Source organism: Procambarus clarkii, chromosome 18, assembly GCF_040958095.1.
Source record: "Procambarus clarkii isolate CNS0578487 chromosome 18, FALCON_Pclarkii_2.0, whole genome shotgun sequence".
Lineage (NCBI taxonomy): Eukaryota > Metazoa > Arthropoda > Malacostraca > Decapoda > Cambaridae > Procambarus > Procambarus clarkii.
In genome coordinates this window covers 40,581,550-40,596,524 of record NC_091167.1, presented here as the reverse complement: position 1 = coordinate 40,596,524, position 14,975 = coordinate 40,581,550, and the positions used below count along the sequence as shown (strand labels likewise).

At 48.3% G+C, this 14,975-nt stretch overlaps 1 protein-coding gene across 4 annotated transcripts in view; it reads left to right on the top strand.

Annotated features, from left to right (window-relative positions):
- The window catches only part of LOC123754436 (uncharacterized), a 49,132-nt gene that overhangs the window by 19,975 nt on the left and 14,182 nt on the right, over nucleotides 1-14,975 (top strand). For 2 of the 4 annotated variants that reach the window (XM_069326533.1, XM_045736843.2), the window contains exons 2-3: nucleotides 9,599-9,704; nucleotides 13,928-14,216. In XM_069326533.1, the coding sequence (XP_069182634.1) occupies nucleotides 13,943-14,216 (274 nt within the window). In that variant the 5' untranslated portion in view covers nucleotides 9,599-9,704; nucleotides 13,928-13,942. Of the gene's footprint in view, nucleotides 1-9,598; nucleotides 9,705-11,210; nucleotides 11,313-13,927; nucleotides 14,217-14,975 lie in introns of all 4 variants that reach the window. The other 2 variants (XM_045736846.2, XM_045736844.2) reach the window with 2 other exon arrangements.

Genomic DNA, 14,975 nt, shown 5'->3' with positions numbered 1-14,975 from the left:
AGAGACAGTGGCACATGTTTCCTTGCACTTAATGCCTCTTGTTAACCTAGCAGTATCTTGATACCCAAGTTAGGTGTGTGTGTGTGTGTATGTATATGTGTGTGTGTGTGTGTGTGTGTGTGTGTGTGTGTGTGTGTGTGTGTGTATATATATATATATATATATATATATATATATATATATATATATATATATACATATATATATATATATATATATATATATATATATATATATATATATATATATATATATATGTCGTACCTAGTAGCCAGAACGCACTTTTTGGCCTACTATGCAAGGCCCGATTTGCATAATAAGCCAAGTTTTCATGAATTAATTGTTTTTCGACGACCTAACCTACCTAACCTAACCTAACCTAACTTTTTCGGCTACCTAACCTAACCTAACCTATAAAGATAGGTTAGGTTAGGTAAGGTAGGGTTGGTTAGGTTCGGTCATATATCTACGTTGATTTTCACTAAAATAAAAAAAAATTGACCTCATACATAATGAAACGGGTAGCTTTATCTTTTCATGAGAAAAAAATTAGAGAAAATATATTAATTCAGGAAAAGTTGGCTTATTAGGCAAATTTGGCCTTGCATAGTAGGCTGACAAGTGCGTTCTGCCTACTAGGTACGACATATATATATATATATATATATATTATACACATACATACATACATATATAATGTATATATAAAATAAATAAATAAATAAATAAAGGTGCAAAGACATGCTACTAAGTGGCTCCCAGAACTGAAGGGCAAGAGCTACGAGGAGAGGTTAGAGGCATTAAATATGCCAAAACTAGAAGGCAGAAGAAAAAAGAGGTGATATGATCACTACATACAAAATAGTAACAGGAATTGATAAAATCGATAGGAAAGATTTCCCGAGACCTGGAACTTTAAGAACAAGAGGTCATAGATTTAAACTAGCTAAACACAGATGCCGAAGAAATGTAAGAAAATTCACTTTCGCAAACAGAGTGGTAGACGGTTGGAACAAGTTAGGTGAGAAGGTGGTGGAAGCCAAGACCGTCAGTGGTTTCAAAGTGTTATATGACAAAGAGTGCTGGGAAGACGGGACACCATGAGTGTAGCTCTCTCATCCTGTAACTACACTTAGGTAATTACACACAGTGAGAGAGTGTGTGTGTGTAATTACTACTTATCCTACTACAGAACTTTTTCATCCTACTGGATGAAAAAAAAAAAAAACTAAAAAAAAAAAAAAAAGGATTCTTGGGACATTGATGAAAGTAACATATATTAGCATTGGACAATGTATTTATATGATATATAACAAAATAGATTATATTAACATAGTTATTCATTATTATTTGTGTTATTATGTATTATTCAGCAATGATATAAAAGCACCAATTGCATCTCCATTTTGTGGACACTTCATACTACTGTACTATTATTATTCTTTGAGCATAGGAGAGGTGCTTGCATCTCTTTATTACTGCATAATCCTTTGTTTCCAGTTATTAGGAGCTGTTCTCCTTATTTATAAAACGTTCATATTTTTCAATAATTCGTCTAAAGTCAATTTCTGAAAATATTTTGATGAAAGTTTCATAACACTGAAGTCAATAAGTTGGAGATTTGTTTAACATTTTACAGTTATTTTTACATAATTCAAATATTTTTCGCTACTATACCCCCTATATTTGCGGAAATGTATGCGGTCTAAGGGTTAAATTGTGTTTTTCATGTGAGGGAAATCTCCGAATCCTCTTTACTGATTGCTTTGAAATTTTGACACAATGTTCCATTCGAATATGCATTTTATATACCTACTAGGAAGCTGGTCGGCCGAGCGGACAGTACACTGGACTTGTGATCCTGTGGTCCCGGGTTCGATCCCGGGCGTCAGCGAGAAACAATGGGCAGAGTTTCTTTCACCCTATGCCCCTGTTACCTAGCAATAAAATAGGTACCTGGGTGCTAGCCAGCTGTCACGGGCTGCTTCCTGGGGGTGGAGGCCTGGTCGAGGACCGGGCCGCGGGGACACTAAAAAGCCCCGAAATCATCTCAAGATAACCTCAAGATAGATGCCACACCTGTGACAAGTAAAAACATGCTTTTTCTGGGGGGAGCCCCGTCGGCTCCCCGGAGCTATCCCAGGCTGATATGCTAATGTCAGACTTTGGCATCAGTCATGTGTATGGAGTTCTTAGGCCTACCGGGGACCACGGCCAGAACCGGGCCCCCTCAGAGAGGCAAGGGGAGCAATGGCCTATAGAAGCCCCCGTGTAGTTGGAAGCATTCTATGTCTGCCATCGACCGGAACAGGCACCCAGAAAGGTAAGCGCCCCAAAACAAACCCCTATTCTGGTTAAAATTGCTACCTAATACCGAACTAGTGGATAGAACTCCCCAACCGAAAACAAGCAAATTAGTGTGACGTCACACACTGCCGCGCCGCTGTCTGCGCAGCTCCCCCCTCCCCGGGAGGGGGAAGGGGGAGCCCCAGACCCCCCGCGCCGGCTACCCACACCTCAGTTCTTGAGGCTGATGCTATAGGCGATGGTCGTGTGCTCTGGCTCCGGTGTCGCTACTGCACTGTGCTTTGAGTGTGGTGTTAGTTTTGTGGGTGCGAGAGCCAGGAGTTATCTTCAGTACTCGGGCTGCATGCGCCTAGGGCTGCCTTCCCTAGGTGCCCTGTAAGTACTGCCCTTGGGGCTTGGGGCCACCTTCCACAGGCTCCTCGGGGTCTGCCTCTGCTGGTCCGTTTTACCTTTCGGTTTTTCGGCCGCCTGTTGGGCTCTTGGGTGTTCTGTTCTCCCTTGTTACCGGCAGGTAAGAGGCAGTTTGCACTGGTAGGGGCGCAGGGTGCTGCTCAGCTTGTAATTCCCGACATCGCGGCCGGCTCTGTTCCTTGGGGTTCGCTGTCCTCTTGCGGGGTTTTGTTTTTCTTTTTGTTTTTGCCTGGTGGGGGGTTCTGTCATTTTATTCAGTTTGTTTTTGCCCTTCCACTGTTCTCCTCGGTGGCGCCCCCTGCTAGGTCCCCGTGAGTGTACACATCCCTGGGGTTCAGCTTTAGAAGTTTGCTTGGTAGTTTTGGGCGCCGGTTTGCAGCACCCTGCCTGGGACTACCTGAGCGCGAGTCCTCTTAAAGTAAACGCTCAGGACCCTGGGAATCCCCTAGGGGGCGCGTGGGTCCGATGGATGTGACCCCGGGGTCCCCACTCGCTGTGTGCGAGTTTGAGGGTTGCTCGGTCCCCTTGTCTCAGGGTGACCCTCATTGTTTTTGCCTCTGCCACGCTGCCTGTTGGGTCGGTGATACTTTCGACCCTGAGTCCTGTGAGTGTTGCTGCTTGCTTGTGACTCAATTTACCCAATCCTCTGATGATTCTATTCGGGTACAGGCGGCACGTGCGTTGCAGTCTAGGTTTCGTCTGTTGCAACGCGCTCGGTTGGTTGCTTCCCCGGATGCCCCGGGGCTGCCCCGCTTTGCTTTTCGAGACCCGGACTTGGGGGTGGGGGTCGCTTCGATCCTGGTTCAGTCCGCACCTCCTCGTCCTTCCCCTTCTGTTCGTTCTGGTCCCCCGCCCCTGCTTCCGGCCCCGAAGCGTCTGAGGGTTTCGGGGTCGGAGCAGGGGTTACTTGATCTCGAGACTCGGGCAGCTTCGGGGGTTGCCCCTTCCGGGGGGGCGGCAGAGGCATTCGAGTCATGTCTCCCGGCCGAAGCTTCAGGGTCTGACCAGTGGGCCCCCCTTCCTCCAGCTTTTCCGGCTGCTCCGTCCTTGTCTTGTGGGGTCGGGGCTTGGGGAGAGGACTCGGCCTCGGGTCCTGTGGTGACGGACCTCGAGGCTGGGGAGGGGCTGGGGAGGGGCTGACTTGGGGGCCTTGGGCCCCGCTGGACCCCGCCTGGGTTTTTCTTCCCACTGAGCGGGGCTTATTGTTACAAGGAGTGGGGTTTTCTTTCCCCCCCTCTGCGTACGAGTTGGATTTGGTGTCGGCCCCTCCCCGGGTACGGTTCCGTGTTCCCCCGGGTACGTCGGTTCCGTCCTTCCGGAGGTTTTCGGCTTATCGCATCCAACCTGGTGTGGTGCGAGCGGCCTTTACAGCTTACCTCCTGCGTGACCCGGATTATGCCTCGGAAATGGATCCGTCCACGTTCAGGTTTGGGACTTCGTTCCCTTTCTGGCTCCGTTACGAGGTTCCGGAGTCATCCTGGCTAGCAGACTGCCCCTTGTTTGGTCTGGATTCCTGGCATTCCTTCTGTCGTTCCCGCACGCTGGAGTGGCGGGAAGCTTCCACGGTGCTTCAGGTTTTCCTGGGGGGTGAACTTGAGTACCTGAATGAGTGCTTGTTTGCCCCTGCCCTTCCCCGCGATGTGGGCGTTATTCAGCTCCATGTGCAGGTTCCCTCCCTTTCGGCGGCGCTCGTGGCGGAGGACTTGCGCGCTCGGGGCCTTTTGTGTTCGGCCTAGCGGTTCTTTTCCCTCCTGGAGCTGTCTTCGGATTGGCTCGTGGAGGATGTGGGGACGCTTGGGTCCGTCCCGGGGTCCGGCACCTTGTCCTCGGCTGCGCGTTCGTCGGCTGCCTTGTTGAAGCTGTTCACGCCGATTTTGCGGGATGCGGTTTCCCTGTTCTATGCTTCCCGTCTCGCGTGTCGGCAGGCGGTGCTGGGTTCCTCCGTGGAATCTGCTTGGGCTCTGGCTCTTAGGCGTTCTTCACCTTTTTGTCCTCTCCTGTTTGGGGAGTCGGCCGTGGCGCAGTTTATTCAGGCTGCGTCGGCGGCTTGTCGTCCGATGTCGGACTTGTTGGTTTTCCGGGGGTCCCGGGGTGGGTCTTCCCGGAAAGGTCGTGCCAGGGCTCGGGGTTCCTCTCGTCGTGGTAGGCCTCTGGTGTCAGGTTTGGGGTTGGCTCCTCCTGCGGACCCTCCCTCGTCTGGTCGGCGCGGTGTTCGCGCTGTGCGGGGTTCTGGGTCTCGTAAGGGTCGCCGGCCCTTTCGCGGTTTGCCCCTTTGACGGGGCGATGGGGGGGCGGCTTGCGCTGTTCGCCCGCGCCTGGTCCCACGATTCGTGGGCCTTTCGGGTCGTGTCTCGCGGCCTGCGGTGGCGTTGGGTGGCCCCTCCCCCCTTTGGGGGGTCGGGGCTGGCAGGGCAGGCTTCTTCCCCTGCGCTCTGTCGAGTCGTCTTGGAGTGGGTACGCTTGGGCGTCGTCGAAACGACGTCGTCCCTCAGATGGGTTTCCCGTCTGTTTCCGGTTCCGAAACGGGACTGCGCGGACCTGCGGTTCATTCTGGACTTGTCCCGTCTGAACCCCTGGGTTCATTGCCCCTCCTTTCGGATGACTACGCTGTCTCAGGTTCGGCTCCTCTTGGAGCCGGGTGCTTGGATGGTGTCCCTGGACCTCCGGGACGCTTATTGGCATGTCCCGATTCATCCGCGGTTCAGGGACTGGCTCGGTTTTGTAGTGGGGCGTCTGAGTTACCGCTTTCGTTGTCTCCCGTTCGGGTTGAACCTGGCACCTCGCGTGTTCACACGCCTTACACGGGTTGTGGTGGCTCGTTTGCGTCTCCTAGGTGTTCGGGTGTTGGCCTACCTCGACGACTGGCTGGTTTGGGCTCCCAGCCAGTCCGCTTGCTTGCTAGCCAGGGATTTGGTTCTTTCCCAGCTCGCCGGGTTCGGGTTCTTGGTGAACTGGAGGAAGTCCCATCTGGTTCCCTCTCAGGTTCGGACTTGGCTGGGTCTCGTGTGGGACTCTCGGACCGCCTCCTTGTCTCTCCCTCCGGAGTCTCTCCTGCGGCTGCGGTCCCGCCTTCGTCTGTTTCTGGAGGGCCCTCGGGTCACCCGGCGGTTGCTCGAGGGGCTGTGCGGGAGCCTGAACTTCGCGATGGTGATCTACCCGCCGGGTCGGGTTTGGCTTCGACGGCTGTTCTGGTTCCTTCGGGGTTCCCCCTTCCGCCTCTCTCGCGATCGCAGAGTTCGACCCCCGGGGGACTTGCGTCGGTTGCTGCGTCACCGGCTTCATCTTCGGGTTTTTCGGGGTTCAGTGCCTTGGCGCCTACCCGAGCCCTCGCTCGATGTGTACACGGATGCGTCGTCTCTCGGCTGGGGTTTTGTGACCAGTGCTCACCAGGCCAGCCAGGGGCGTTGGGATCCGTCCTTCCGTCGAGCTCACAGTACGGTGCGGGAGTTCGCGGCAGTGTGGTTTGCTCTGGGGAGGATTCGGGTGGCCCGCGGATCGACGATTCGGCTCCATTCGGACTGCTCTCCGGTGGTTCATTGCCTGAACCGCGGGGGTTCGATGCGGTCCTTGTCTCTTTGGGGTTGGTCGCTTCGGGTGACTCGTCTGCTGAGTTCTCGGGGTTTGGCTCTCCTGGCGGTTCACGTACGGGGCGTGTCCAACGTCTTGGCCGACGCCCTGTCTCGCTTCGTTCCCCTCTCCACGGAGTGGACGGTCGACGACGAGTCCTTCCGTTGGCTTTGCCAGACGTTCGGGCGCCCCGAGGTGGACCTCTTCGCGTCGGCGTGGTCGCGGCGTCTTCCCGTTTATGCGGCGCCCTTCCCCGATTGCGAGGCCGTCGGGGTCGATGCCTTTCGGCTCGACTGGTCGAGGTGGGGGTTCCTGTACCTCTTTCCCCCAGTTCGGCTGTTGCTCCAGGTCCTGACTCGCTTAGAGACTTACCAGGGGAGAGTTGTCCTTCTGGCCCCGTGGTGGCCGGCCCAGCCTTGGTTTCAGGCGCTGGTTGCTCGGTGTCCGAACCCGAGGGTTTTCCCGCGGCTCCGCCTCTTTCAGCAGATCGGGCCGGTACGTCACGTAGCTGGTTCGATCTTCTCCTCGAGTCTTCGCGTATGGTTTTTTTGACTCGAGTCTATCATCATCTCTATGGTGATCAGGTGGCCTCCTTGTTGGTGTCCCACCTGAGGGCTTCTTCTCGGCGGCAGTATGAAGTTTCCTGGCGGTCCTTCCGTTTCTTTTTGCGTCTTCGTCGTGTTAGCTCCTTGTCTGTTCGGGTGGTCTTGTCCTTCCTCTCGTGGTTGTTTCAGGACCGTCATCTTATGCCTAACACTGTCGCTTCGTATCGTGCGGCGCTGGCGGAGCCGCTTCAGCTTGCTTTCGGTATCGATGTTACGTCTGCGCCGTTTCGCAAGCTGTCTCGTGCATTGTTTCACCTCCGGCCTGCTCATGCGTCGCCTGAGCCGTCCTGGTCTTTGGACAGAGTGCTCGCTTTCCTTTCATCTCCTCGTTTCGTTGTGGCCCCTTCGGTCCAGGATTGTTTTTCCAAGGCACTTTTCTTGTTGGCTTTGGCCTCTGGGGGTCGGGTAGGGGAGCTTCATGCTCTCCTCCGGCGCAGGGGTTTCTGCTCTTTTGGTCGTGGTGATAGTTTTGTTCGTTTGCAGCCGTCTCCTTCTTTTCTGGCGAAGAATGAGACTGCTGCGTTCCGGAGGGGTCCATGGGTGGTTGATGCTTGGTTGGTCGGGCCGGGGGTGCATCATGTTTTGTGTCCGGTTGCGGCGCTTCGCCGTTATTTGCGCGCCACAGCTTCTGTGTCCGGGGACGCGCTGTGGGTTGATCCGGTTTCCCTTCTTCCCTGTTCGCGGGTTCGGGTCTCTCAGGTCGTCCGCAGGGTTATTAGGTCTAGCCAGCCTGCGGTCTATCCCCGTGCCCATGACGTTCGTAAGTTCGCGGCTCTTGCTGCCGTCTTTGGGAATATGTCTTGGTCTGATATTCGGGCGCGGGGATTTCGGCGGTCGAACAGGGTCCTGGCTGCTCGTTACCTTGTGAATGTCCCTGGCCCTCGTCGGGCCTGTGTTGCTTTGGGTCGGCGGTTGCAGCCAGTTGTCTCGGCTTCGAGTTGAGGGGTGAGCGACGACCGCCTCCCGGGTAAGTCCCTCTTTTTTCTGTCTGTGGGTAGTTAGCTCCGGGGAGCCGACGGGGCTCCCCCCAGAAAACCAGCGTTGAATGTAATGAAACGCCATTTTCTGGGTGAGTCCCGGAGGCTCCCCGGCATCCCTCCCTCCCTCCGGTCGGCGGTTTTTCGCGTTTTTGACATCCAGCCTCAAGAACTGAGGTGTGGGTAGCCGGCGCGGGGGGTCTGGGGCTCCCCCTTCCCCCTCCCGGGGAGGGGGGAGCTGCGCAGACAGCGGCGCGGCAGTGTGTGACGTCACACTAATTTGCTTGTTTTCGGTTGGGGAGTTCTATCCACTAGTTCGGTATTAGGTAGCAATTTTAACCAGAATAGGGGTTTGTTTTGGGGCGCTTACCTTTCTGGGTGCCTGTTCCGGTCGATGGCAGACATAGAATGCTTCCAACTATACGGGGGCTTCTATAGGCCATTGCTCCCCTTGCCTCTCTGAGGGGGCCCGGTTCTGGCCGTGGTCCCCGGTAGGCCTAAGAACTCCATACACATGACTGATGCCAAAGTCTGACATTAGCATATCAGCCTGGGATAGCTCCGGGGAGCCTCCGGGACTCACCCAGAAAATGGCGTTTCATTACATTCAACGCTGGTTGTTTGAAAAATAACACCATCTGTTGCACGTAAAAGCAACACACGCTATATTAAATATGTTACGATTCCATTTCACCGTTTCCGATTGCATTGATAAATTTAATTTTCATAGATTTTGATTTATTTTCATTTTGATTTAATTATTTTGTGTGACATTGCATTGGAATTGAGCTGTGTTGTTTACCATACCGTTCATTTTGTGAGTATAGTTTATTCTTTTATTTCTTCATTTTTTTTAATTTCGTTTTTTAACTTCATATTTTTCAGTGATAGGATCATCAGATCATTTGGAACGCATCGGACGAGGGAGTGGGGAATTGTAGGGAGGACGAGGGGACGGGAGTGGGGGATGGTGGGGAGGACAAGGGGATGGGGCAGGAGGTAATGATTGGGGAAATGGGGGAGGGGGGTAATGGTTGGGAGTACGAGGGAATGGTGGAGATTAGAGGATGGGACAGTGTAGAATGGTGGGGAGAACAAGGGGAGTGGGGAATGGTGGGGAGGACGATGGGAGGGGGGAATGGTGAGAAGGATGAGGGGACAGGGGAATGGTTGGGAGGATGAGGAGGAGGGGGAACGTAAGAGGGTTGCTGTGGCTCAGCAACACAAATGCGTTTACCTGAGGGTCACTAACCCTAGTAGCCTTGAACAGAACAAACTCAGCGGCTTGTCGAAAGTTTCCCCATTTGCCTTGATCTTTTCTAGGTGTATTTTAAAACGCAACACAGTTTGGCAGTTACGGCTTTGGCGGGTACTCACCTAATTGTGCTTGTGGGGGTTGAGCTTTGTCTCTTTGGTCCTGCCTCTCAACTGTCAATCAACTGGTGTACAGATTCCTTAGCCTACTGGGCTCTTATCATATCTACATTTGAAACTGTGTATGCAGTCGGCCTCCACCACATCACTGCCTAGTACATTCCATTTATTAACTACTCTGACACTGAAAAAATTCTTTCTAATGTCTCTGTGGCTCATCTGGGTACTAAGTTTCCACCTGTGTCCCCTTGTTCGTGTCCCACCCGTGCTGAAGAGTTTGTCTTTGTCCACCCTGTCAATTCCCCTGAGAATTTTGTAGGTGGTTATCATGTCTCCCCTTACTCTTCTGTTTTCCAGGGACGTGAGATTCAGCTCCTTTAGCCTTTCCTCGTAGCTCATACCTCCAGTTCCGGGACGAGCTTGGTTGCATCCTGCTGAATCTTCTCAGTTCTCAGTTTCCAGGGTAAGCAGTTCCATGGGTTAATAACCCTGTGGGGTGAGAAAGCATATCCTGTTCTCAGTCCTACATTGTGGCTTGTTGAGCTTGAAACCATTGCTCCTCGTTTGTGTTACATCTGATCTTCTGAAGAAAGTATTTGGATCAACATCCTTTAACTTGTTCAGTATTATAAAAGTTTCAATGAGATCCGCCCTGTCATGCCTGGTTTGCAGTCATGATGTCAACATTGCAAGATTCCCAGGCATTATACTACTGTATCCATACCACTTAAGTGTATTGTGCTTCACCCACTTCATCACTACGTTTCATTCGTTTATTTCCACTGCTTGTACTCTTAAGCACCCTGCCACCTTCCATACCCAAGTTTCACTTCTGTATGCTAGGGCTGGGAGTAGTACAATGTGTCCTTAGCTACCACATTGACATTCATTCCTTTTATTGTACTATTCATCCCTCCTACCACTCTTTCCCCACTTATAAATATTTCTTTTAATTAAGCTTCCATATTTCCCCCCCCCAAGCATTTAAAACCAGAAGTTCACCAGAAATTTGCTTTCCCACTGTCCCTGTACACTACATGTCTTAAAAAAATAAAAAAAAAAAACTTGGTGAATAGTACTAATTTGATCTAACTGGCCTTTTTTTGGGGGGGGGGTCTATTTGGCATCCTGAGTGATATCTAGAAACTAAAACTTCTATGAGAGGGATACTGCTATACACTCCTATATAGCCATATTGGCTAGGTACTTACTATTGATAATTGTTTGTGCCTACCTAACAAGAGACCATTAGGGAGTGAGGTCTGAATCTTTATGGCTCATCTACTTGACCTCTTGTACCTGGTACACTTTTAAACTTTACTGATGTTTAAGTTCTGTGTCATATCTGCTCTTGAAGTTGTAGATGGAGGTTGTTTAGTTAGCTTCCATTTTTAGTGCATTACAATTGCTGACCCACCCATATAGGGTGCAAGTATTGCCTTAAATTTCTTTGACTTGTTTGTTTAAAGTTTAAAGCTATGTCCTCTTTTTTTTCTCATTACTCTCTTAATATAAAGAGGCTGCCCACTATGCCTGTTCCACTCAGTATTTTGTATATATTATAGTGATTATATCCTTTCTTATCTCCTCCATGGTTGAGAGATTGAGTTCCCTCATCCTATCCTCAGAGTTTAGTCCTTTTAATTTATGCATTAGTCTTGTTGCTATCTTCTGTGATATTGTTGTTAGCTCAAGCCAGATAGCAGCTAAACATTGTATCCTCTGTGAAAAGCTGAACCCATGGCTTTTGGGGGTTTTCAATTTCTGTTCTGTATAAGAAAACAAAAACAGATGATGGAAAACTATTGATATGAAGAAAGCCCTGTTTACTGTACTGTATATGGTAATGCATGTAGCTTTGCATTTATTTCATATAGGTACAAAAATGCATTTCTGAAGGATGAACAAGAGCAAGGTGCAAAAAATGAAGACAGACAAAAGATATGTCTGTCATTAATTTTTTTTCCAGTTATGTTTATCAGAGAGACTCGTGTTAAGAATTTTGCTGCAATGAGAAGAATACAAAAGAAACTGAACAAATTTGGGAAATTATTGGTATTACAGTAAACAGGTTAGTTATTGTGTTTTATATTTTATACACAACTTGTATAGAGAAAACTATTTTATCAGTTTGTGGCTTTTATATTCCAACTAAATAAAAGTGGCATACTGTTGGGGGAAATTGGCCTGCATTTTTTTAATGTTTCATGGAAATTAAACAAATCAGATATTTATTGATTTTATTGTTTGAACATGTAGATCTATCCTTCAGGTATTTATGGTAGCAATAAAAGGTTTTAATTCATCATATATACCAAGGCACAGCATTCCAATAGCTGGGGCCCCACTTGCCCCAAATTGTGTAATAAGTGGGTCCAGTTTATAATTTAATAATTGCAGATATTTAAGGCAAGTAGTACATGACCTAGTGTACAATCATACCAGTAAATAAAACCAGCAGTGAATAGAATTAAATGCCCCTTTCTAGGTGAGCCCTAGAATGAGTCCTTTGTGGTGTCTTGCTTCTTTCGAAGGAAGACACTGAAAAAAAAGTTGCTAAAAAAAATGGTTCATTCAGAATTGAATATGAAACCTCCCCAGTGCATATACATAGAGCCACCAACCAGTAGCATCCTGGCAACCAACCGGCTGGTTCTGGAATTGATGGACCATCATTCTGGAGCTGCTGGACCATCATTCTGGAGCTGCTGGACCATCATTCTGGAGCTGATGGACCATCAGCCCCCACCTGTTCATTTTGATGAACCACACAGTTCTCTGTATTACCTCACTGCCTTTTCTTGGTGCTTTCCCACGTGAGGGTGATCATAACAATCCCCTTCCTGCAGGAACTTTCCTGCAGGAAGTTCCTCTTCTACTCAGTATCAGAACTGAGCTTCGTGGAAGGATGGTTCTGCTCGTGGTACGCACTGGCTCTTTTGCAGTTTGCCCTTTTGATGCCACTGTTAGGCTGGGGTGTCTGGCTCATTTTGCCGGCTGCTGGTCCCACAATTTATAGGCTTCTTAGATCATCTCCCTTGGCCTGTGGTAGAGTTGGTTGGTCCCTAAGAGCCCTTAGGGGCCAACAGGGAGGGACTAACTGTCAACAGTCTCTCCCCTGCTTCTTGGGTCAAGTCTTATGAGCCAGGATTCCTCCCTGGCACTACATTGGGACATTGTGAGATGGCTGGACTTGAGTGTGGTCGAGGTGATCTCATCTTGGGTGGGTGTCCCAGCTGTTCCCAGTCCTAAAGTGGGGTTCACCAGACCTACTCTACATTCATGATCTTTTCTGGATTGAACAGCTTCATTTCTTGTCCATCCTTCTGCATGATCACTTTGATCCAAGTTCACCTGCTACTACAGACTGGAGCTTGGATGGTATTCCTATACCTCCAGGATGTGTATTGGTACATGTCTATACATCCCAGGTTCAGGTACCAGTTAGGTTTTGTTATGGGATTCTTATACTGCTTCAAGATTCTTCCCTTGAACTTGAATCTGGGCCCCCATCTTTGTTCTGCCTGTATTGTCTTGGGGTCATATCTCTCATCCAGTTGTCTCTTCTTAGTCTTGATTATTTGCTGTTTCTCCACCTTCTCCTCCATGGTAAATCCCTTGTGTTTCTTCTCCGTGGATAATTAGCTTTAGGGAGCCACAAGGGGCTTTCCCAGAAAACCAGTGCTGAATGTAATGAAATGACTCTTTCTGAATGAGCCCTGGTGGCCTTCCTTCCAGGTTTGTCAGGTGGTGTTTGTGGTCTTCAAATTTGCTTCTGAACTGGCTTGGAAGTCTGGAGAAGAAGACCTGGAGCCTCAGGAGCTCCCCACCTTACTGGCGGAAGATCAGTGCTAATGTGCTTGAGCTAGTTCAAGAGATATGGTCATTTGTTTACATTGTTTGGGAAGTTCGACAGTTTCGAGGTTTCCTTTCTTTTGAACCCATCAGTGGTCTGTGTTGGTTTGCTGACTTTCTGGATGCTTTCTCGATGGGGTGGCAGTGTTACCTGCTCTCTGTACCAATGTGAAGGGGGGCCAGGTTCTGGCTTCGGTCACCAGTAGGCCAAAGAAAACTCCCTAGACTGATGTGACCCTATAGTGTGGAGCCATCTCACCGAGATAGCTTCAGGGAGCCACCTGGGATCATTTAGAAAGAGGTGTTTTGTTACTTTCAATGCTGGTTTTATTACATTAATAATATTCTCTCACCATATACATTATCTGTTATTATACAATACATTATTTTGTGATAATTATCTATATTCTTGTCATATCACTGTCTTCTGTTTCTTACTCTCTTTCTCACTAATGGTTTTCCCTCATCAACATCAAACCCAAGGCTTTGGCTCATTTGGATATACAGTATATTGGATAAGTTTAGATTCAGAGAAGTCTCGGTAAATATTGATTTAGTAATAGGGCTATTTTATGAAACAACTTATCTGGTAACAATAGATATATGATTGTTGGATTGTTTCAAGTGAAAGGCAAACATATATACTATATATATGTGAATGAGTTTGATTGATATAAATAGAAACTGCCTTGCATGGACCAATGGGACTTTTCAATTTCGTTTATTATTATCTTATTATGTTTTAGTCCCTTGTGCAATACTGCATTTGAAATTTAGTTTGGATGATTAGAGTTGCTTACTATGATTTTTATTTTGTCTTATTTTCATCAGAGAGCAGCTGTACAGATGGGTTCACTAGGCTGTCCACTGTGCTGCCAACAGGACTTTGTATCTGTGGTGGCTTTGCACGACCACCTTCTCTACTACACCTATCGGCCTCTCCAGTGTGCCATCTGCAGTGCTCATGTTGGTGGCATCCAGGAGCTTACTCATCATCTTGAGAGGCACATGGGAGATGGGATGCCCACATTGCTGCAGACACACAGGATCAAGCCAATGATACCAGTTGTAGACAATTCCAAGCTAGAATTGTTGATTCAGGATCAACCTGTGACAAAAGGTGGGATGACTGAATTATTTTTTTGTTTTCCTCATTTTTTTTTTTTGCATGATATAGCACATTGTATTGTATATGGTGAACCAAGTGAACCCGGAGGGTAATCAAACACTTTAGGACACAACCCTGTCCTCAGGGAGGAAATTTCGAAGTAATGGTTTTATTTATTTATTATTTATATACAAGAAAGTACATTGAGTTTGTGAGAGCACACAATATTGTTGTATTACACGGATATTATTGTGGGAACCGACCTGTGAGATTTATATTTATTTAATTTATATAGAATTTATATTTACGTTAATTTATATCTTTCGATAGCAATTTGTTTGATGTTTAGGGTACTGTATTTTTCAATTATTCTCACAAATTGATCCTTACACATTAGGGGGGCTTATATTAAATTTATATATATGCAGCCAATCAAACTACAGTATTAAACTACATATATTAGTAAATAACTTAGAGGTGCCTTATCTTACTGTATGGTAGGCTTAGTCCACCAGGTATAACTAGGGTTTAGACACCAAATTATCCTCGTGAGAGGCTAGCATCACCCAAGTAACTGATGTACCAAGATTAATTCTTGCTTCCTCTTCTTGTTCCTGTCAAAGGGCACTAGCTGTAAAGCTGGAATCCTAATGTATGACAGCTATATCAGATGAAACATTTATATATTATTAGATAAGGACCAAGGACTAATTACCTGTATTTAGAGGCTCTTTCTCGTGCTAATGCACCGGTTCGCCCTATATCTACCTA